This window comes from Macaca thibetana, chromosome 15, assembly GCF_024542745.1.
Source record: "Macaca thibetana thibetana isolate TM-01 chromosome 15, ASM2454274v1, whole genome shotgun sequence".
Lineage (NCBI taxonomy): Eukaryota > Metazoa > Chordata > Mammalia > Primates > Cercopithecidae > Macaca > Macaca thibetana.
Genome location: NC_065592.1, coordinates 77,762,475 through 77,787,213, shown reverse-complemented (window position 1 = coordinate 77,787,213; position 24,739 = coordinate 77,762,475). Strand labels below are relative to the sequence as shown.

Here is a 24,739-nt window from a genome sequence, read left to right as displayed (position 1 = left end):
GAAAGTGAGCCAATCAGGAGATTCTTCTTTGAATAAGACAGGGGGTCTGGATAGGCACAAAACTTACCAGCATGAGACTCAAACTTCAGCAAAGCACTGCTGTACCCCAGAGTAATCAAGATGGACTCCTTCCCCACACAGCAACATTCAGTGTCTCTGTTGAGTAAGCATTTAAAGACACAGACACCATCGTCTATATAGAGTAAAAAGAAAAAAGGGATTAGATAAACTCACTTTGGCCTTTGTAAAAAGTATTCACAAGTGTCATTCCTACTTTTCTCTCATGTTCCCAAGGTTCCACTTCTGTCTTCTTGATATAATGCCTCCTAGACATATGTGAATATGAGAATCAGAGATGAGAAGAATCTAATCATGGCCAAATACCAATTCTCTGCATGTGGATTAAAGCAGAGCTCAACACTGACTCCTATTTATTGGCTCTTGCCTCTATGTCCAGGGCCCCATTGCCCACAATTCTTACAGTGCCCAAGTCAACTGTGTGCCTCCTGACAGCATCCCAGGAGAGTTAAGTCAATGTCTTGAAGACATTCTCAATCACCTGTTATTTGCCAGAGCTATCACAACAAATCTCCATTGTGTTATCATTGCCAAGGTTCCTAGTGAAGGCAAGACAGAAAGTTTTGGCCCAAATATGCACAGTTAATAAGTGGCAGAATTGGAATTCAAACCTAGGTGTTGTTAAAAGAAAAACTTTAGGCCAGGCACGGTGGCTCACGCCTGTAATCCCAGCACTTTGGGAGGCCGAGGCGGGCGGATCACGAGGTCAGGAGATCAAGACCATCCTGGCTAACACGGTGAAACCCTGTCTCTACTAAAAAGTACCAAAAAAATTAGCCAGGCATGGTGGCGGGCGCATAGTCCCAGCTACTCAGGAGGCTGAGGCAGGAGACTGGCGTGAACCCAGAAGGCAGAGCATGCAGTGAGCCAAGACTGAGTCACTGCACTCCAGCCTGGGCGACAGAGTGAGACTCCATCTCAAAAAAAGAAAAAAGAAAAACTTTAAACAAATTAAATCCAACAGTGTTTAATTAAGCAAAGAATCCTTCATGAATCAGACAACTCCCAAACTAGAATAGGTTCAGAGCCACTGTGACTCTGCAATGTGATCTGGGAGGATTTACTGACAGAAAACAGCAAAGTGATGTACAGAGAAAGGAACGAAGTGAGGTGCAGCAACAGCTGGATTGATTCGAGCTTGGCTTTGGTCTTATCTGAATAGTTGGTTGCCTGTGATTGGCTGAAGCTTGGTGATTGGTACAAGAGTAGATTACAGTCTGTTCACACATCCCATTATGTTACTATGTTCACTATGTCCAGAGAAACCTTTAGGCTGAATTTACAAGGAGGTAGCTTTAGGCTAAACTAAACAGTATTTGACTCCAAAGCTCATGTTCCTTCTACCACAATGTGCTGATGAAATCATGATAAAGACAGAGCTTAGATAGTTGAGAACTTACTTGCTAAACCTCCTTTTACAGGTTACACAGGTCTTTAGCACAGTGTGATGTAGTGTGGTGGAAAAAGCAATGAACTTGGGGTTTTACTGTTATCTTTGAAAGCCAACAGGAACTTCAATTACCTAATCACACTGAGTCATATTTTTTAATCAATCATGTAAAATTAAAATATTGGTGCTTATTTCATAGGCTTTGGTGGAGACTGAATAATAAAGGTAAAATAATTTCTCAACTACTATTAAAATAATAAGGGATTATTATTGTTTCATCCATTTTTAAGACAGATTTTTTTTTTTTTTTTTTTTTTGAGACAGAGTTTTGCTCTTGTTGCCCAGGCTGGAGTGTGGTGGCATGATCTTGGCTCACTACAACCTCCACCTTCCAGGTTCAAGTGATTCTCCTGCCTCAGTCTCCCAAGTAGCTGGGATTACAGGCATGCGCCACTACGCCCAGCTAATTTTTTTGTATTTTTAGTAGAGACAGGGTTTCTCCATGTTGGCCAGGCTGGTCTCAAACTCCTGACCTCAGGTGACCCACCCGCCTCAGCCTCCCAAAGTGCTGGGATTACAGGCGTGAGCCACCGCCCCCGGCCGCCAAGATAGATTCTTATGGCCTTTCATTCTTTCTTATAAAATCAAATACAGAAAGTGTAACTTTAAGACATAATTATATGTAAAATTCTACTGTTACACATCAGCATATGCACCTTCATGCACACACATTCAACGCACACACACTCACATACACAGAGTTAAGATGACCAAATATTTTCAAATGTTTTCATCTGTTACTTCAAGTGAATGAGTATCTCTTGATGAAAGCATTCACAAATATTTGTCACAAAATGTCTTGGCTGGTTAAATAGTACAGATGTTTTGAAAACATTTTCCTGGCATCAAATATGATTACAGGTTTAGGTATTACAGTCCAGTCAGTGTCTCAAAGGCATCAGTGCCGCCTTTCAGGGAAGTAACCATGGATGCAGATGCAGAACAAGGGATGCTGGGGCTCTTCTAAGTATGTTATCTTGAAATCATAAGAAATGTTTTTCAAGAAATTAGAATTTTTAGTATTTTGCCAACTGTTCCTCCTATGGTTTAGAAGTAGAATAAGATAAAGAAGGGAGGAGGATTCTAGGCTCCTACTGTTTCTGGTACATACATGACTATTGTAGTCTGTAAGCTCTTTGCTGGCAGTAGTAATTTTACTTTATTTTCAGAATCAATGCCTTTTTTTTCCTCAGTCAAAACTCAAGCACAGTGCCTCATACTTAATAGATATTTGTTGAATTAGTAAAAGCATTTCTCCACGTATTGGTACCATCCCAGAAGAGATAAAAACCTTCAAAATTTATCTGGTTCAATTTACTTTATTCTGAAAGGATCGGAATTTCTGTTTTGTAGTTGTTCGTTTTGTTGTGATTTGATTACAACATAAATTGAGTTTTTTCCCTATTTTTATAAATTGCAAAACGTCTGTCTATATATTATTCTCTTTCTTCACCTCTCCCTATCCTCTGTTAAAATATGGGTGGAGAAGGTATTTTTAAGCATGCCATAAAATCCAGAAAGTACAAGTAACTACTCAAAAATTTAAAATATACTGATGTAAAACAATTTTAAACACTTTAAACAAAATTGAAAAACAGTGATAAGCTGGGAAAATATTTTCAACATACATAAAGACTTAATATTCCCAATATACAATTAACTCTAAAAAATAAGAAGCAAGCATCCCTATTGAAAAGTCAGTAAGAGGCTGGGTGCAGTGGCTCACTCCTGTAATCCCAGCACTTTGGGAGACTAAGGCTGTTGGATCTTTTGAGCCCAGGAGTTCAAGACCAGCCTGGGCAACACATTGAAACCCCATCTCTACTAAAAATACAAAAAATAGCCAAGTGTGGTGGCCCATGGGGGCTGAGGTGAGAAGATCACCTGAGCCTTGGGAGGTCGAGGCTGCAGTGAGCTGTGATTGAGCCACTGCCCTCCAGCCTGGGCAAGAGAGTGAAACCCTGTCTCAAAAAAATAAAAATAAAAATAGAATAAAAGTTAATAAGAGGCATTAGCAACTAGAAAAATGCTAATAGCAAAAAAAGTGAAAAAACAATCTCAGTAATAATAATAAATTAAAAAAATGAAGTCTTTATCTCACTAAAATTTTAAAAATATATTGATAATATCAAATGTTGGAGAGAATATAAGAAAATTGTGAATGACTATTATTGGAACTGTACATTTCTGTATTTCTGGAATGTATTCTGCCCTTATGAATCAAAATCTAAAATTTATGTATTCTTTGCTAGACATTCTACTTATCATTATTTCTTCCAGGCTGTACTTTTTCAAGTGTGAATGGATGCATATTCAAGGATGTTCTTAGAGTTGTTTACTATAGCTAGAAAATTCAAAGAAGCTGAGTCCATCACTTAACACAGTTGGTTAAATCAAATACAGTACACCTCCATGTTCAGGTTGCAGACAGCATGTATCTATCTTAGTAGCAATTTAATTTTGTTTTTATCTTCACAGAAAGCTGTTTAAGGCCAGGCACCGTGGCTCATACCTGTAATCCCAGCATTTTGGGAGGCCGAGGCAGGCGGATCACCTGAGGTCAGGAGTTGAAGACCAGCTGGCCAACATGGCAAAACCCTGTCTCTATAAAAATACAAAAATTAGCCGGACATGATGGTGGGTGCCTGTAATCCCAGCTACTCGGGAGGCTGAGGCAGGAAATCGCCTGAATACGGGAGGCGGAGGTTATAGTGAGCCGAGATCGCGCCATTGATTGAACTCCAGCCTGGGCGACAGAGCGAGACTCCATCTCGAAAAGGAAAAAAAGAAAAGAAAAGAAAGCTGTTTAAAAAGATGCTCACCAAAGTGGGACTTGAACAGTGAAAACACATGGACACAGGGAGGGGGACATCACACACTGGGGCCTGTCAGGGAGCGGAGGACTAGGGGAGGGATATATATCATTAGGAGAAATACATAATGTAGATGACGGGTTGATGGGTGCAGCAAACCACCGTGGCACGTGTTTACCTGTGTAACAAACCTGCACGTTCTGCACAGGTACCCCAGAACTTAAAGTATAATAGTAATAATAATAATAATAAAACATACTGACCAAAATGTCAGCAGTGGTTCCCTCTTGATGGGGAGATTTGGGGTCATTTTAATTTTTCCCTCTATACAGTTCTGCCTTGTTTGACATTTCTAGGTGACTACTTATTTTTATAATCAGAAACAAACAAAAAGAAACAAACAAAAAACGAACAAAAACAAGAAAACTATTTTCATTTGGTAAAAAGCAATCAAACAAAAAACAAACTACCATTAGTGTATTTCACCAGCCTCATTCTTTTAATTTTTTCTTTTATTAGATATTCATTGGTATTTCACTAAAACATATTTATTAAGGAATTACTACATCCAATATTACTATTATTCTAAAGTGTGGTAGTGGGATCACAGCTCACTGCACCTCCCCTTCCTGTGCTGAAGCCGTCCTCCCACCTCAGCCTCCTGAGTAGCTGGGACTACAGGCCCACATCACCCTGCCCGGCTAAGAGTTTTTGTATTTTTTTTTTCTTTTTTTTTTTTTTGGCAGAGATGGGGTTTCACCATGTTGCCCGGGCTGCTCTCCAATTCCTGGGCTCAAGTGATCTACCTACCCCAACCTCTCGAAGTACTAGGAATACAAGTGTGAGCCACCATGCCCGGCCTAATTCCCATTTTTAATCATCCATAAGAATGAACATCTTCCCATGTCTTTTTGCTAATGGTATAACTTCTTGTGTTGCATATTTTCCTGTCCTGTACTAACCAGGTTAATACATAAAACAAACATTCTAAATGATTTCTGTTAACTAATGAAATCAAGATTAAATTGCAGCTATTTTAGGGGAAAATATATTACCAAGTGAGAAATATATCTTTTTTAGTATAAAAATTTACATTAGAAAAATGAAATATGATTTAAAAATTATTGCAGAACACACATAACTCTAACAACAAGAAACGCCACAACCCTGATGGAGAATGAAGTGGTGGGGACTCTCTCCCAGGTGCCTTAGGCTGAGACTCAGGGCAGTTACCTTTCTATGACTTTATTATTGCTGCTACTACTATGAATAACTATAAATAACTACATTTGCAGAACATTCTGACTCCCTTTCACAATCATCTCATTTCGTCTTTTCAGTGGCCCAGTTGGTTGACTGCCTCTGTATATTTACTATCATTTTACTTTTGAACTTTGCTTCCATCAGCAGGACTCTGCTACTTCTTCAAAGGGCAAGGCCTGAGCATCAAGGAACAGCAAAGGAACAAGCAGAAAAAGTTCATATCCACAGAACTTAGTCAGCTTTAGGAAAGCCCAAGCCTTGATGAAAAATCACATTTGCCCAGAGGTCTCTCAAAGAAAATTATGACGATGGTGACTCCAGACCCTTACTCTACCCCACTCCCTCAGCCTCTTCTGACAAAACTTCCAAAGGCACACCAAGAAATCCAGGATTCACTCATTTTACAAGTGCAGATGAGTAACCACAGAAAATGCCACAGAGTAAAGTCAAGAGTATTGTCCTTCCTTCTCTTAACCAACATTTCTCTACTTTTTAAATATATACCCCTTTCCTTTCAGCCTATACAAATGCAAAAGTCCAATCTTCATAGGAAAACTATAACACTAGTTGACCAAGAATATTAGAAATCAGGCAAAGTCTAGAACAGGGGTTCTACAAAATATTTTTATTCATAAATTATACTAAACAGAACATAACTCATTATCTAATAATATAGTACAGATGCAAACTCTATGCTAAGTGACCCTCTTAATATTTCCCTATCTAGAAATAGGAAGTTAGTCTACCTAAGGACTGTATTTCCCAGAAATCGGTAACTAAAAATAATTACCTAGGCAGTACCTATACAGATGGAATAAAGTATATAGATAACTGTGTAGTTATTATTTTTAATAAACAACCACAGAAAATGAATGAAAAGAAAGATTTGTTCCGGCCGGGCGCGGTGGCTCAAGCCTGTAATCCCAGCACTTTGGGAGGCCGAGACGGGTGGATCACGAGGCCAGGAGATCGAGAGACGATCCCGGCTAACACGGTGAAACCCCGTCTCTACTAAAAAATACAAAAAAATTAGCCGGGCGAGGTGGCGGGCGCCTGTAGTCCCAGCTACTTGGGAGGCTGAGGCAGGAGAACGGCGTAAACCCGGGAGGCGGAGCTTGCAGTGAGCTGAGATCCGGCCACTGCACTCCAGCCTGGGTGACAGAGCAAGACTCCGTCTCAAAAAAAAAAAAAAAAAAAAAAAAAAAAAAAAAAAAAAAAAAAAAGAAAGATTTGTTCCATAATCCAAAAAGAAAGAAACTTCCATAATGCATGATTCTGGAACTCCCAAAAAACCTAATATTAAAATTAGCTATCAATACTAATCATATTATACAGTTTTTTATGAGATGTGACAAAAACAGTAATAAATTGCATATTCACAGCTTCTCTCACTTCTCTACCTAGTAAGGAGAATTTTGTTTCTAAGATTAGATTTTAGTTTTCTTTTTCTTTTTTTTTTTTTTTCCTGAAGTGATGATAGTGAAGAAAAACTGAAAAGGATTGATTCAGGTTGAAAGGGGCCAAAAGTTAATAGCAGAGGAGAAATGAAGAGAATGGAAAAATAAACTAGAAACGAAAGATTTGGAAGAGGCTTTAGAGTTAAGACAAGAGGTTGAACCAAATATGAGATTACCACAAGAGATGGAAAGACAGCTTTTAAAGAGCATATGTCAAACTCAAAATACAGATACTAATAATATCACCACCAATTATGAGTACTGAAACCGTTGTTTGGTTTTGTTATAGGTTTGGTTTGGGAGATTATTTAGGTGAGTCTGAGGTAAACTCATGAATCCTTTAAATCTGAGTCTATAGGTTAAATACAGGAAGTCAGAGATTTCAAGTATGACAAGAATTCAGCACATTGTTGCAGGCTTGAAGACGAAGGGAACAAGGAATGTGGGTGGCCTCTAGATGGTGAGAGCAACTCCAGCTAATACCCAGAAAGGAAATGGAACTTCAGTCTTACAACCACAAGGAACTGAATTCAGCTAACCACAAGATGAGCTGGGAAGCAGATTTTTTTTTCTCAGATCCACCAGACTAGAGCTCAATCCAGCCAGTACTTTGATTTCAGCCTTCTGAAACCCTGCAGAGAATTCAGCTACATTTTGCTGAACTTGTAACCTACTGAAACTGTGAGCTAATATTGGGTTATTGTTTTAAGCCACTAAGATTGGGGTAGTTTGTTAAGCAGCAATACAAATCTAGTACAGGCAGCTAGTCACCAGATTACCCTATATGAAGCCTAGAAGTCATACCAATAATCAAAACTTCAAAACTGCTTCTTAGAACCTCACATCAAAATGAATGATCAGCCAAAGTATACTAGCTATTTGAGGAAAGCCTCCAAAATGAAAAGAAAAGCAAAAACAGAAATAGAACTTCAAGGAGACAGAGATGAAACAGAAAACAGTAGAAAAAATTTAATATAATTAATATAGAAGACTTTTTCATTCAACAGTTGTTTATTAAGCACCTGTAAGTGTCAGGTAGCATTTTAGAAGCTAAGAAATCAGGAAAAAATATTGTGTTAATAAACTACCAACAGAATACTACAAAAAAGAAACAAAGCAAAGAAAAACAGTGAATTTTTAAATGTAGCTGAAATAAAACATTCAATAGAAGAATTAAATGGTAAGTCAAGAAAATCACCTAAAAATAATAGAACAAGAAGAAAAATGACAAAGAAAAGATGAGAGAAAAGAGAAGAATATTAAATAATTACTTTTGATGTTCCACTGTTCAGCCAATAGAAGTTCATTCATTCATTCAGAATGAATGAATAGAGAAAGCAGAGGGGAAGAATTTAGCAAAGAAACCAGGAATTTTTCAGAAATCAAGGACACGTGTCTCCAGGTGATAAAGACTCCTCAAGTATCTAGATCAGTGAATGAAAAATTACATACACCGAGGCAAATTGTTGTGAAGTTCAGAGCATAGGGATAAAATTAAAATCCTAAAAGCCTCCAGAGAAAGAAAAAACAAAATAGGGCACAGATGAAAGAAGTGAAATAGAGTGACAGTGGACTTCCATAGTGACCCTGGAGGCTTGAGGTAAATTGAAGAATTTCTTTACAATCATAGGGCAAAATAATTTTCTATACCTAATCAATCAATCAATCATGCAAAGGTAGGTTAATACATTTCCAGGCATACAATAATTCAAATGGCTTACCTTCCAAGAACTTTTTATTAGGAAACTACTGGAGAACATCTCAGTAATAATAACCAATACAGAGAAGTAGCTGGAAAAAACAGAGAGAAGGTTTTTCTCTAATATCCAGTATGAGGGATGAGTAATGGAAAGTATCATGATGACAGCCATGTCACAGGTGGAAGCTTTAAACAAAAAAATGTTTGCAAGATAGGAAATTTCGCAGCTGCAATGAAGGATATCTGCATAAGTGCACGAATATTATAATACAACCACACTGGAAAGGGGCAGGAAGAGAAGTGAGGCTATGCGGATACTGTGAGGGTGCTGGATTTTCACCCACTAGAGTCATTAGGGAATGTCCAACATTGATAAATCAACAAACATCATCAAAAACATATTCTTTAGAAAATGGAATCAACACTAGAAAAAAAAGGAAAACAGCTAGTTTAGCTAAAAATGGTTGCCTCTAGGGAGTGGACTCAGGAGAAGTGATGGTTCAAGGAACTTTCATTTTTCATTATAAGCTCTAAAGTCCTATTTGAATTTTAATTACATGTATGTGTTATTTTGAAAAAACAATTTGAATTAACAATAAATAACATCTACTTAGTGCTTACTTTATGCTAAACACAGTGCAAGACACTTCATGTACATAATCTCATGTAATCCTGAAAACCCTCTGACATGGGAAATGTTACTCCGTTTTTTTTAGACTGTGGATCTGAAGTATCCAGTGATTAAGCTCCCAGCCTGGGATTACACAGTTGCTAGCGTATCCGTGATTTAAACCCAGGAAGCTTCATTCCAGAGGCCACATTCTTAACAAAACACCACATGTTCTCACTCGTAGGTGGGAACTGAACAATGAGATCACTTGGACTCGAGAAGGGGAACATCACACACTGGGGCCTATTATGGGGAGGGGGGAGGGGGGAGGGATTGCATTGGGTGTTATATGATGTAAAGGACGAGTTGATGGGTGCTGACGAGTTGATGGGTGCAGCACACCAACATGGCACAAGTATACATATGTAACAAACCTGCACATTATGCACATGTACCCTAGAACTTAAAGTATAACAATAATTAAAAAAAACAAACAAAAAATAATTCTATTTTAATTGAGAAAAATAGAAATAAAATAAATGATTAGTAAAGTTATAACTGGGTTAATTTATTTGCTGGGTAATTCAACTTAAAAATAATTTTTTTATTAACAGTAAGGTGATGAGCAAAAATGAACATATTGCTTAAGCTATTAGATATTTCACTTTACATTTTCTTTTCATGATTTTAAAGATTATAATGACAACAAAAATTATAGTACAAAGGAAAAATGCAGACTACAAATTTGTAAACACTGCTTGATCACAAACATGTAAATCCTGAGATTCAGGATGAAAAGATAGATTTTATTTTCCCTTTGTACGCCAATAAAAACAGTTAATATAAAAAAAAAGAAAAGAATAGGGAGAGAAGGTAGAGAACTAGGTGGATGCATTTACGTAGAGGTCAAGATGCATTTTGAATAGAAAAGCCCTGAACCCCTAGACTCTATTCTTTTTTGAAATGCTATATTACCATAATGATTTGCTGGCCCAACGTGGGCAGATTTCTTTGACAGGAAAAGCCAGTAAATTCCCCAATGAGAAATTCACCATGAGGAAAGGGAGAGTCTGGACCAGGGGCATGTGTTCAATAGTAGATTGTGGGGTTTTCGGGTATTCTGGTTCTGGCACAGTATGGCTGAATCTGGAAGCTTCTTTATGTCCGCTACCCAGGCATAGTACTGAGCAGCTGAGTGTGAGCCAATGAGTTATCACCTTGAGTGTGCACATATAGAGATTCCCTGCATAGCAATGCGGAAATGAGGGGTCTTCGGTTTTTCATATTTGTCAGCCGACAGTTTCTAAACCCCACCCCTCCATCTGCCTCTTGTGCCCCACATCTAGATAAACTGATAAGAAAGCCTAGATTATCCCTCCTGATTCAAACAGGCAATCCCTTGCCCATGTGCAGGAACTTCCACCCTGGTCCCACCTCCTGACCACAATAAAAACCTAGGCCAGTCTCCTTTCCTTGCTTTCTTTCAAGTCATTCAGAACTCCTTGAGAGGTCTGCCCTGCTCTTGCTAGAGATCTAAATTACATAAGCAATAAACTTTTGCATAGCCTCTTGGTGTATGTGGGGTCGTCAATCTCAACATTTGCACAAAACAGTGTGGTAGTCCATCTGCCACTGCAGGTAACCGTAACAATTGGATGAAGGCAGGCAAGACTGTGGGGCATCAGTTTTCAAAAGTAACAGCACTCGTACTGGTAGCAATGACAGTCAAAACTGGTGAATGACCAATTTCGAGTCAGCCCCTTTGGTTCTCGCATGCTTGAAAGTAGGATTGGCCAAAGTAGGGTTGGCCCCTCATAATAAGTAAAACCTTGACGTTCTTAGATGAAAAGTGAGAGAGACATTGAGGAAAACGTTTACTTAATGTGGTTAAGAAGAGCCTCAAAATGATTAAGTGGAAAAATAAAAGTGATGTCATTATAACTGAACATCAAGTTAGCGAAGCTCATGTTGTCAGACTATTATTTGAGAGTCACTTGAGAGAGAAGCAGAAGGAATTGCAAGCGTTTTGTTTTTTTTTTTTTGTTTTTTTGTTTTTTTTTTTGCATGCCTCTGTGTCACAGATACTATAAAGGGAACATAATGTAAACAGTTCATGGAAGGTAGGTCATAATATCTCCATGTTACAGATAAAGAAACTGAGGCTCACATACATTTGTATAACTTGTCTAAGATCACAAAAGATAGGTGCAGCTGGGAAGACATCCCCTGCCAAAATGATTATCCTCAACTGGACTCTGAAATTCTACCTGAAAATTCTACCATTTAAAATTTATTTCTTAGGACTTTCCACTCTTTAAGAACCTTTTGTATCTAAAACATAAGTTCCTTTCTAGTAGGTTAATGCCTTAATACCTTATGAAAGGGAAGAAGGCTGATGGGTAACAGGGAAGAAAAGTATGAGGTTACTTGTTAAAAGGAAGATGAGTGCTTGAGAACAGAGCAAAGGTGCTGGTGAAATGGCTAAAAAAAGAAAAACACCGCCCAGGCAGATGCTGGCTGGAGTATGGTGCAGAGAAAAGATGTCCTGGATATGCCCTACCATCCTGGAATGTCAAAGCTCTACTTGACCCTTACAGATAACCTAGCCCAATTTTACAAATGGAGAAACTGAACCTCAAAGATGTAGTTACTTCCCTTGGTTAATACCCATGTGTTGTTAATATCCATGTATTGCAGGACTAGAATGAGGGTCAGCCAGTGCTAGTCTCTATCTCAGGGCCACTTCGGTTCATTTGTCATGCAGAATGATGTCTTCCCTTTAGCATTTACTAGATCTAGACTATGACCAAATCCAATCCAGGCATTATATGAAAGCCTCTACTATTTGGAGGAAAAAATATTCTATCAAAACTTTAGTCCATTTGCATTTCCACTTTAATGGAAAATGTTATTGAGATCAGTAGGTTCTTATGCAGTTGTACAAAAGAAATATAAAGTTACCATGTACATATCACCTAGTTTCCTCAAATGATAATATTTTGCAATGGTAATATTTAGCATTTTGCAATGGTAACATTTAGTATACTATCACAACCAGGTTATTGACATTGATACAATCCACCAATCTTATTCAAATGTCTTCAGTTTTACTTGTAATCATATATTCATGCCTCTATGTGTATATGTGTATTTTATCACATGTGTAAATCTGTACATTCACTACAACAGTCAAGATACTCACAAGTATTCTTTATGTTGTCCGTTTATAACTACACCACCTCCTTCCCACCCCACCCTGCTTCTCTAACCTCTGTCAACCGCTAATCTATTCTCTATTTCTAAAAATTGATCATTTCAAAAATATTATGTAAGTGGAGTTATGTAGTAAATAACCTTTTAGTATTTGGCTTTTTTTTTTTCCACATATCAAAGTTCCCTGGAGATTCAGCCATATTGTTGCATGCATCAATATTTCATTCCTTTTTATTTCTGAGTAGTATTCCATGATGTGGATTTATCACAGTTTGTGGAATCATTCAAATGCTGAACCATTTATCTGGGTCGGTTTTGTTTTGGGCTAATACTAATAAAATTGCTATGAACATTTATGTGCAAGTTTGTGTGAACATAAGTTTTCATTTTCCTGGGATAAAAGCCCAAGGGTGCAATTGCGGCGTTGTGTGGTAACCGCACTTACAGTTTTATAAGAAACTGCCAAATTGTTTTCCATTGTGACTGTGCCACATAACATTCCCATCAGCAATAGAGGAATGATCCAATTTCTCCATATTCTCAGAAACATTTGGTGTTGTCACTATTTTTTATTTTAGACATCTTGATAGTTGTATAGTGATATCTCATTGTGGGTTTAATTTGCATTTCCCTGATGACTTTTGATGCTGAACATCTTTTCACATGGCTATTTGTCATCTGTATATCCTCTTTGGTGAATGTCTGTTCATGTCTTTTACCCATTTTCAAATTTGATTGTTTTTTTACTGTTGAGTTTTAAGAGTTCTTCACATAGCCTAGATACTAGCCCTTTGTCTGGTGTGTGGCTTGCAAATGTTTTCACCCATTCTGTACCTTATCTTTTCATCCTTTTTAACAAAATCTTTCACAGATCCAAAGTTTTTAATTTTGATAAGGTTCAACTTAACAATTTTTCCTTTTATGGATTGTACTTTTGGTGCCAAGTCTAAGAACATTTTGCTTGAATCCCTTGACGTTGCCCATTCTATGGTCTCATTGCACCTCAACTGGACAACCATGATAGTCTCTCCACTGCTATCTGCTCCTGCCATTGAAAATGAATTCATCCTACCCCAAACTGCCAGACTGTAATTAATGTAGCACAGGTACAATCACAGAAATGCTGTCCTCAAAGCTTCAGAGGACCCCACTGAATACTAAAGTACAATCTCTCCTGCCTAGAATTGTAACTCATGCACCCCACCTGCCACTTTTTCTGTTTCTGCCCAGCCAACTCCCTTCCCCCTTAATATGCCATATTCTGGACAAAACAACTACTAGCTGCTTTCCAAGAAGCACTTATAATTATGGTAGTGGTAGGGATGTGAACTGGGAAGAATGGACTTCTGAAGTGATACATAAAACTCCCTTTCCGCCACTGAAAATTCTACCTAACTTATCAATACCCATTTAAAATGCCACCGTCTCCATGGAACTGTTCTTGATTGCCCCCAACTGGCATGTGTTATCTCCCTCACTCCACTAAACTAACAGCACATTGCACCTCTCTTACCACACTTATTTCATTCTCCCATTTGTACCCCAGTCTTATACATTTTGCAAGATGTCAGTCTGCCCAACGGCAGGAATTGTGTCCTCCTCATCTTTGATCCCCCTGCAGGACCTGGTACACAAAAAGGACCCAGAATTGTTTATTTGACTGGAACCACATCAGCATCACACCAGTTCAGATGCACATGGCCTATTCGCCATATAAAACAAAATAAAAAGGCAAACTATGCTCATTTTTCTAGCCTCCAGGCCAGCTTTAAGATTTTTCCTAACCATTTCCTCCTTTCTTCCACATCCTTCCCTCTACACATAACCAAAGCAGAAAGAAGAAAAAGAAATAAACGCTGAAGCTGACGCCACACTGAAATTTTATTTTATTTCTTTATTTTTTACAGGGCTTTGATGCCTGGGTCTGAAAAAGGCACTGACTCCTGCCAAATGTTGTTGGTTTGTTTTTTATTTTTTAATTTTCAAAAAATTTTATGAGTTCAAGGTAGGTGTACACATTTATGGTATACATAAGATACTTTGATACAGGCATGCAACAAGCAATAATCACATTATGGAAAATGGAGAATCCATCCCCTGAAGCATTTATTCTTTGTGTTACAAACAATACAGTTATACTCTTTGAGTTATTTTAAAATGTACATTTAAAGTATTAGTGACTTTGGTTGCCCTGTTCACACTGAAATTTTAAACACCTCTGTGAGCAATATTTTCAAATCAGAAGTAAGTAACGTTTCATTCTATCTTGAGTGCAATAGTGTGCCATGCCTCTAACAACTTCTCTAGTAGCCTACTGCACCCTCGAATTTACTTACAACTCCCATCTTGGCAATTCTTCAGCTCCCCTGTAATTCAAGGCAGAGAAGCAATGAGGTGGTATTGCCTCGGTTTTCTTCTAGGGTTTTTATGGTTTTAGGTCTAACATTTAAGTCTCTAATCCATCTTGAATTAATTTTTGTACAAGGTGTAAGGAAGGGATCCAGTTTCAGCTTTCTACTTATGGCTAGCCAGTTTCCCCAGCATCATTTATTAAATAGGGAATCCTATCCCCATTTCTTGTTTTTGTCAGGTTTGTCAAAGATCAGATGGTTGTAGATGTGTGGTATTATTTCTGAGGGCTCTGTTCTGTTTCATTGGTCTGTATCTCTGTTTTGGTACCAGTACCATGCTGTTTTGGTTACCGTAGTCTTGTAGTATAGTTTGAAGTCAGGTAGCATGATGCCTCCAGCTTTGTTCTTTCGGCTTAGGACTGTCTTGGCAATGCGGGCTCTTTTTTGGTTCCATATGAACTTTAAAGTAGTTTTTTCCAATTCTGTGAAGAAAGTCATTGGTAGCTTAATGGGGATGGCATTGAATCTATAAATTACCTTGGACGGTATGGCCATTTTCACGATATTGATTCTTCCTATACATGAGCATGGAATGTTCTTCCATTTGTTTGTGTCCTCTTTTATTTCATTGAGCAGTGGTTTGTAGTTCTCCTTGAAGAGGTCCTTCACATCTCTTGTAAGTTGGATTCCTAGGTGTTTTATTCTCTTTGAAGCAATTGTGAATGGGAGTTCACTCATGATTTGGCTCTCTGCTTATCTGTTATTGGTGTATAAGAATGCTAGTGACTTTTGCACATTGATTTTGTATCCTGAGACTTTGCTGAAGTTGCTTATCAGCTTAAGGAGATTTTGGGCTGAGACGATGGGGTTTTCTAAATATGCATGTGTAAGGACTTCATGTCTAAAACACCAAAAGCAATGGCAACAGAAGCCAAAATTGACAAATGGGATCTAATTAAACTAAAGAGCTTCTGCACAGCAAAAGAAACTACCATCAGAGTGAACAGGCAACCTACAGAATGGGAGAAAATTTTTGCAATCTACTCATCTGACAAAGGGCTAATATCCAGAACCTACAAAGAACTCTAACAAATTTACAAGAAAAAAAAAACAACTCCATCAAAAAGTGGGCAAAGGATATGAACAGACACTTCTAAAAAGAAGACATTTATGCAGACAACAGACACATGAAAAAATGCTCATCATCACTAGCCATCAGAGAAAGGCAAATCAAAACCACAATGAGATACCATCTCACACCAGTTAGAATGGCAATCATTAAAAAGTCAGAAAACAACAGGTGCTGGAGAGAATGTGGAGAAATAGGAACACTTTTACACTGTTGGTGGGACTGTAAACTAGTTCAACCATTGTGGAAGACAGTTTGGCAATTCCTCAAGGATCTAGAACTAGAAATACCATTTGACTCAGCCATCCCATTACTGGGTACATACCCAAAGGATTATAAATCATGCTGCTATAAAGACATATGCACACGTATGTTTATTGTGGCACTATTCACAATAGCAAAGACTTGGAACCAACCCAAATGTCCATCAATGACAGACTGAATTAAGAAAATGTGGCACATATACACCGTGGAATACTATGCAGCCATAAAAAAGGATGAGTTCATGTCCTTTGTAGGGACATGGACGAAGCTGGAAACCACCATTCTCAGCGAACTATCACAAGAGCAGAAAACCCAACACTGCATTTTCTCACTCATAGGTGGGAATTGAACAATGAGAACACGTGGTCACAGGAAGGGGAACATCACACACTGGTGCTGTTGTGGGGTTGGGGGAGGAGGGAGGGATAACTTTAGGTGATACACCTAATGTAAATGATGAGTTAATGGGTGCAGCACAGCATGTCCTTTGTAGGGACATGGATGCATACATGGCACATGTATACATATGTTACGAACCTGCACATTGTTCATATGTACCCTAGAACTTAAAGTATGATAAAAAAAAAAAAAAAAAAAAGAAAAGAAAAGCAATGAGGTGTCAGAGAGTCCATTGTTTCTAGCACTTCCAGGAAAAAGATTAGATCTTTTTCTTTTTACAATCCCAATTCTTGCTTATCAAATACATATCTACTGTTTTGAGCACATAGATTATAATTTTTAAATGCTCATTGAATTAAACAAGTGAATCAAGTCACTGAAGCCTTGTTAGCTTCCTAAACCACATTAGAAACAAAAAGAATAAAAGAGCATTACAGATAACAACATATCAAAAACTTGGTATTTTTAGCTGACTTTTTTTTAACACTGGCAAGTGGTTTGGATCTATTGGTGTATAAAAAAATGTTTTCTCCATTATAATAATATATCTAGAAAAAGTGTATTTCTCCATAGGAGTGTAAAATTCTTTCTACTTTACCTGAAATACTGCCTCTCTCAAATGTAAATGTAGTTTCATTGTGAAAGTCTCTTTAAGATAACCAAGTATTGTACAGTCTATATCTTGTCTGAGTAAAGGTTTTGTCAGATCAACAGATTTCTCCTTTTGGTTCTAGAAATTAACTATCCTCTTGTAGTCACCCACTCAAGAAGAGTTGCTCTGATGTGGATTCACCAGCTATACTAACAAAAAAGTGGGAGCTGTCAATGAAAAGACATAAAATAACTTCACTTTCAAGAGCTGTTCTAGACATTCATTTTGGTTTTTGCCCTGCAGTTGATATGGTGAAAGCAGACATCTGCAATCCTTGATTTGGGGATTCACTCTTACATGCACGTGCAACTAACATTTATGAGCATCTGATATAAGCCAGACACTGTCGATTGGCACTAAGGAAAAGTGCAAAAATAAATAAACTGTAGCCACAGCCTTGAGAGAGTGCACAGTGCAAGGAGAAGAGATGTGTTCAAAATGCTATGGTACCTCAGAAAAACAAGCAATGAATTTTGCCTGGAAGATTCCTCATAGGAGACATTACATTGAATCTGAGCCTTGGAAGAAATGTAAGAGCTTGCCAGGTAGAAAGGAAATACAAGGAAGATGGGGAAACAGTCTATATAATAGGCTAGCAAATAAATGTATCACAAATGAATGTGACAGATCCAGGAATAAGTGGTTCTGTGTGGTTTGCAGATGGAGTAATGAGTCTTAAAACATCGGCCTGCGTAGGGAGATTGGAGCAGGGATTTTAAAAGATTTTGATTTACCACAGTTAATGTTTCTCTTTTGATTGACAACAATTGCTCATAGCAACATGAAGAAATCTAGGAGAACTGAGCAGCTAACTGCCTGTGTTGAGTGTTTTCAAATCCTTTACCTCATTTGGGCCTCACAGCTATATCATGAGGTGGCGTTTCTTATGCCCATTCTACAAATAGAAACCTAGGACCCTAGGTTATTAAGTCTCTGTATCAGCTCACCCCAGTCTCTGTTGCTTCAAAGTCTGTTTCCATTGCTCTGCATTATGTATCTCCTCGCTTGATAAGTTAAAAAAAAAAAAAAAAAGGTCAGTGGGGGAGGAGGACAAAGAAAGGGACTGCAAATTTCTCAGTATATGAGTTCTAGGATCCTGTTTTCAAAGTGGTGTTTATAAGTAGGTATAAACATCCCCTTTTCTATTTAATCTTAGCTACTCTTAAAAGCCCATTTTAAGCCCTATCTTGAAGGGTAGAGAATCACTCTGGCCCATGAGTATCACCTCACAGGAATTAAGCATAGCCTTCATTACATTCATTTCTTGCCATACATTGTCAATCTTCTCTTTCTGAACCAGTCTTATCACCCTCTTAGTTGATAAGCTCCTTCAGATGCCTTACTTATGGCCTTTTGCCAGCAGCCCCCACCTCAATGCCTTACACACAACACACATTCCCTACATGTTGGTTCCCTGAGTATAAATTAGGACTCTTTGGCCCGGTTCTGAGGAAAAAAATTGAAACACTCTATAGAATTTTCTCCAAGAAAATTTTGAAGCCAGATGGTTTCACAAACAATATTTTATCAAACATTTGAGGAAGAGGTAGTTTCTCTGCTATTTAAACTGCTTCAGAGCAAAGGAAAAGATGGAATGTATCCTAAATCATTTACAAAGCCAATATAATGCAATAATAAAACTTGATAAAGATACTCCCGAAATAAAGCTTAAATCACATTAGGAGTATTGAGGCAAAATGGAGACAACACAGCTTTGCATCTGGGTTAGAGCACTTACTCACTTTATCTCCTTGGTAGTATGATTTAACTTTTTCATAACTATGGTTTTACTAATGATAAGATAAATAAAATAATAGTACGGTATGACAATATAGGGCTACTCCAGGTTCAACAAAAGTAGTCATGATGATGATGATGCTCACATTTATTATTTGTCTGGCACTGTTCTAAGACCTTTATATGCATGAATACCTAATCTTCTCAACAACCCTAAGGTAGGTATTACTCTAATCCCCATTTTGCAAGTGAAGTACCTGTGACAGCATGAAGAGAAGGACCACAGTTATACAACTTGTAAATGACAGCACTACGGTCTGAATGTCGTCTGTGTCTCTCCAAAATCTGTATATTGAAATTACAACCCGCAATTTGATGGGATTAGACCTTTGGGAAGTAACTCTAGTATCAGGGCAAAGCCCTCACGAATGGGATTAATTCCATTATAAAATACACACAAGGGAGCTTGTTTTCCCTTTCTGCTATGTGAGCATGCAGTGAGAAGGTATTGTGTGTGGGGAACCAGCCCTCGCCAGACACTGAATCTGCCAGCACCTTCCAGCCTCCAGAACTGTGAGAAGTAAATTTCTCTTGTTTACAAACTTCCTAGTATTTTGTTATAGTGGCCCAAACAAACTAAGTTGAGTCAGGATTTGAACCTAGGCAGACTGGCTCCAGGTCTCATACCCTTAGCAGCTCCTCTAGTCATTAATATTAGTGTCATATTGCAAAGGAAAATATGTGCTATATTTTATCAATGCAGAAAAATAAAAGAACAAGAAAAAAAAACAGCTTTTTGTTGAAAAATAAACTTTAAGTGATTTAGGGTACATCTTTATTTAAAAAATTTTGTATTGAAACAAAGATCAATATTGGACTTAACTTTGAAATTCATTTAAAGTCACAAACAAGACCAATTAGTCTGCAGAAATTTCTATTAATTTACACTGTTCTTAGAATTTCTAATGATCATTATCCTGAGCATTGCAGCCAATGTAATTAGGCATGAAAATAAACAAGAAGTCTGGCTTAGCCCATTTGCATTGCTATAAAGCAATAACTGAGGTTGGGTAATTTATATTGAGAAGAGGTTTATCTGGCTTACAGTTCTGCAGGCTGTACAAGCATAGCACCAGCATCTGTTTCTGGTGAGGGTTTCAGGTGCCTTCTGCTCATGGCAGAAGGCTAAGGGGAGCCGGTGTACATAAATCACATGGCAGAAAGTGAGAGAGAGGGGAGGAGTTGCCATGCTTTTTAACACTTGGATCTCAAGGGAAGTAAGAGCAAGAATTCAATCCTGTGAGAATGACTTCAAGTCATTCATGAGGGACCTGCCCCCATGACCTAAATCCCTTCTACTAGGCCCACCTTTAACAATGGGGATCAAATTTTAACATGAGATTTAGAGGGGACAAAAATCCAAACAATAACAAGGTCTAAGCATTGTAAAGGAGATGGTATGATCATGGATCTGAAAGTATCAAGAAAATCAACTTAAAACTTATTCACGCTGGTAAGGGGAACTGGTTGCAAAATAAAATTACTCAACAGTTCTATATGTCTGCAAAAAACCCAAAGTTATAAAAAGTCTAATTCAAATAATTCTATTTTAAATAGCAGCACAATTATAAAACAAATAGAAATAAACTTAGCAAGATATGTGAAGGACCAGACCATATAAACAGAAAAGAACTACAAAATCTGCAATGCATAAAAGACAGATAAATGCAAAATCTAGAAGTTACCTATAATTCCAACAAGAAGTTCAATGTTTTTGTGAGGAAATTTTTCTATGATTCTAAATTTTGTTCAAGAAAGTAAAAAGATGAAAAAAAAACCTATGGATTTCTTTTTTTGGAGGATAGGAGTGAAATGAATAAAAAGCCAGATACAATATCACAAATTATAAGTAAAAGTTGTGTTCTATCCGTACATTCATGGACAGACAGATGAATGTAACAGAGGGAAAATAAAAACAGAAATAAATGTATCTAATAATTTAGTATTTTATAAAAATTGCATTTCGAGTCAATATAGGATGAATTGATTTTTAAACAAATAATAAACAAATTTAGTCTCATGGCAGAGGGGAAATTTCCTTTAAGTGGAAGAAATCCACGCTTCTTTCCCCCTTTCTCCAACTCTGCTGTCTCAAAAGCAAATGTGATGGCTGGAGCTCTATCAGCCATTCTGTAGCCATTAATATGAGTAGGAGCAGAATGGTAGACTAGCGAGTTGAAGGGTAGCTCAGCACCTAAAGATGTTCTGAAGCCAACACTGGACTGATAACTACTGAACTTATATTATGTCAGAGAAAACTGGACTTCAATATTTTTAGAGACATTTTTACTTGGGAGTTTCCTCTCATATGCAATTGAGCTGAATCCTACCTGATACAGATTCCTACCTAACAACTTAAATGCAAATAAACATTACCTTTTTAAAGAGTAAGTAGACATTTTAGAAATAAGCCAGACTATAGAGAAATGTTTCTCACATCTTAGGGAAGAGAAGGCATAAGTGTATACACAAAAGCAAAATATATAAAGAAAAATTGACAATGAAAGAATTAAACTTTTAAAATATAAAAATCAGGAAAATGTACATCTTGGGAAATAGTTAAATAAAAGGTATTCAAAATTATCTTAAAAAATGAAAAGTTTCATATACATCAATAAGAAAAAGCTCTCAAATAACCGAATAAATAATATTATGAAGCAATTTCTAAGGAAGAATAACATTTGGCCTGTTAACATGTGAAACATATAAAAATAGTAGTGTGTATTGTTTCCCTTCCTGTGTCCATGTGCTCTTATGTTCAGCTCCCACATATAAGTGAGAACATGCTGTGTTTGGTTTTCTGTCCCTGTGTTAGTTTGGTGGGGATAATGGTTTCCAGTTCCATCCTGTCCCTGCAAAGGACATGATCTTGTTCCTTTTTATGGCTGCATAGTATACCATGGTATATACATACCACATTTTCTTTATCCAGTCTATCATTGATGGGCATTTGGGTTGATTCCATGTCTTTGCTATTGTGAATAGTGCTGCAATGAACATACACGTGTATGTATCTTGGTAACAGAATGATTTCTCTTCCTTTGAGTATATATCCAGTAATGGGATTGCTGGGTCAAATGGTATTTCTGGTTCTAGATCTTTAAGGAATTGCCACACAGTCTTCCACAATGGTTAAACTAATTTACATTCCCACGAACAGTGCAAAAGTGTTCCTATTTCTCCACAACCTCACCAGCATCTGTTGTTTCTTGACTTTTTAATAACCACTGTTCTGACTGGTTGTGAGATGGTATCTCATTGTGGTTTTGATTTGCATTTCTCTAATGATCAGTGATAATGAGATTTTTTCATGTTTGTTGGCTGCATGAATGTCTTCTTTTGAGAAGTGTCTGTTCATGTCCTTTGCCCACTTTTTAATAGGGTTGTTTTCTTCTTATAAATTTAACTCCTTTAAACATGTTTAATATACAGAATTAGTGAATATTCAAGGAAATTGGCACCTTTGTACAATATTAGTGGGAGTATCATCATTATAACTTGATCTATAGGGCAATTTATTAATATCTGTCAAAAATCTTAATAGTATTTACAATATTTGATTTCAGAAATCTATAGGAATTTGTCCTAGAGAAATTATTACGGTAATGTGTGACAGTGTCTGATAAAACATTTTGCTGTAACAAAGTGTATAACCGTGCAAATGTGAAGCAAACTAAATGTTCAAATAGAAGACTAATTAAGTAAAGGCCATCCACACATGAAACAACATCATTCAACCATTAGAAATATTTAGTTAAAAAATCATCATGAGAAAATATTCACAATATATTGTAATATAAAAGAAAAAAGACAAAATATTTGCAGGATAATCTTTTTGTATTTTTTTACAGTAGCATATACACAAAATATCAAAAGTAATTATATCTATGTAGTGATGTTTTGTTCGTCCTTTTGGAGTTTTCCTGCACCTTGAAAATTTTGTGTCATTAACATACATTAAATTTGTAATTGAGTAAAATTTAAAAGCAATGGAAAAAGAATGCTGATGATCTGAATCAAGATTGTAATTTATTAATCTTAAATTAGAGCCCCATATTTTTCACTAAGGCTATTCTTTAAAACATCAGACCCAGGTGGAACTTTTCTATTGAATAAGGGTGGATCATAGTTCTTGGCTTTATAAATTATTTCCATTGACAATCAGAATAGGGTGAAAATTGTCTTTAGACTTGAGATTCCAAATGTCCATCAATAGATGAATGGATGAATTCCCAAATGTCCAGTGATAAATGAATGGATAAAGAAAATATGATATATGCATATAATGGAATATTGTTCAGCCTTCAAAAGGAAGAACATTCTAGCATTTGCAACATCATCAGTGAACTTGGAGACCATTATGCTAAGTAAAATGTGCTAGTCACAGAAGGACAAATACTGAATGACTCAACTTACATGAGGTATCTAAAATAGTCAAACTCACAGAAGCAGTGAATAGAGAATAGAATGATGGTTACCAGGGGCTGAGGGGAGGCAGGAATGGCAAATTGTTGCTCAATGGGCATAAAGTTCCAGTTATTCAAGATAAACATGTCCTAGAGATCTGTACAACACAGTACCTATAGTTAAAATTAGGACAGTGTGCTTTTGAAAATATGTTAAGAGGATAGATCATGTGTGAAGTGTTTACCCAAACAACAAAATGAAACAAACACACACAGGAACATAAGGACATTTTTGGAGGTGATGGATATGTTTAGTACCTTGATTGTGGTGATGGTATTGTGTGTACATGCATATGTTCAAACTCATCAAAATGTGTACATTAAAGGCATGCATTTTTTTCATATATTAATTATACTTCAATAAAGCTTAAAAGAATTGAGTTTCTGTTTGTCCTTCAAAGCACTTCTTTGACGTGATCTTATTGGGAAGGTTAGAATGTAGTGGAATAACTAGAATTTCAAATCAACAAGTTATTCTAAAAGCAGGATATCTATTTGAACAATAAACTAAGTAATATTAAAGAGAAACCTCTTTTGGTGTGTAAGAATGGAGGCATTCACATGATACTCCTGAATCTGTGACCCACATGTATCTCAGGAGAGAGCAAATTAAATCTGATTGACATATAAATAAGTGATACAGCCTGGTTCACACTGATGAAAATTATTTGCCAGAGGAATCCTTCCAAAGCAGTTAAACCAAAAACTAATCACTTCACTACAGTGCACAGAGTCAGATCCAAAGAGCACTCTCCATGCTCTCATTACGAACGACAATAAAACCACACTCAGGGACAGAAGGAAGAGAAAACAAATAAGCAGAACCTCAAATGTGAGCAATGCAGGAAATGCTTAATGCAGCCAGGTCATGTGGTGCTGGACATCAAGTTGAATATGCCATTGACTAATCAAGCCAAGGATCCGCAAAGCTTCAGGCAGAGCCATTCCAGGCCGTAATGAGTGAAAGCTCAAAGATGGAGTGACAGCAATTCTAGCGACCACTTTACAGTGCCCCACAGAGCAGTTACAGAAAGGAGAGAGCCCCACACACTAGCTCAGGATCACTCAACTCTCGCCACACCCTTCTCACCACATCCA

At 37.2% G+C, this 24,739-nt stretch overlaps 1 protein-coding gene across 1 annotated transcript in view; it reads right to left on the bottom strand.

The window, feature by feature from the left end:
• Positions 1-24,739, bottom strand: part of LOC126937308 (histone-arginine methyltransferase CARM1-like) — a 203,088-nt gene that overhangs the window by 154,157 nt on the left and 24,192 nt on the right. Inside the window, 1 exon segment of the mRNA XM_050760708.1 lies at positions 68-193. Within this exon segment, the coding sequence (XP_050616665.1) occupies positions 68-193 (126 nt within the window).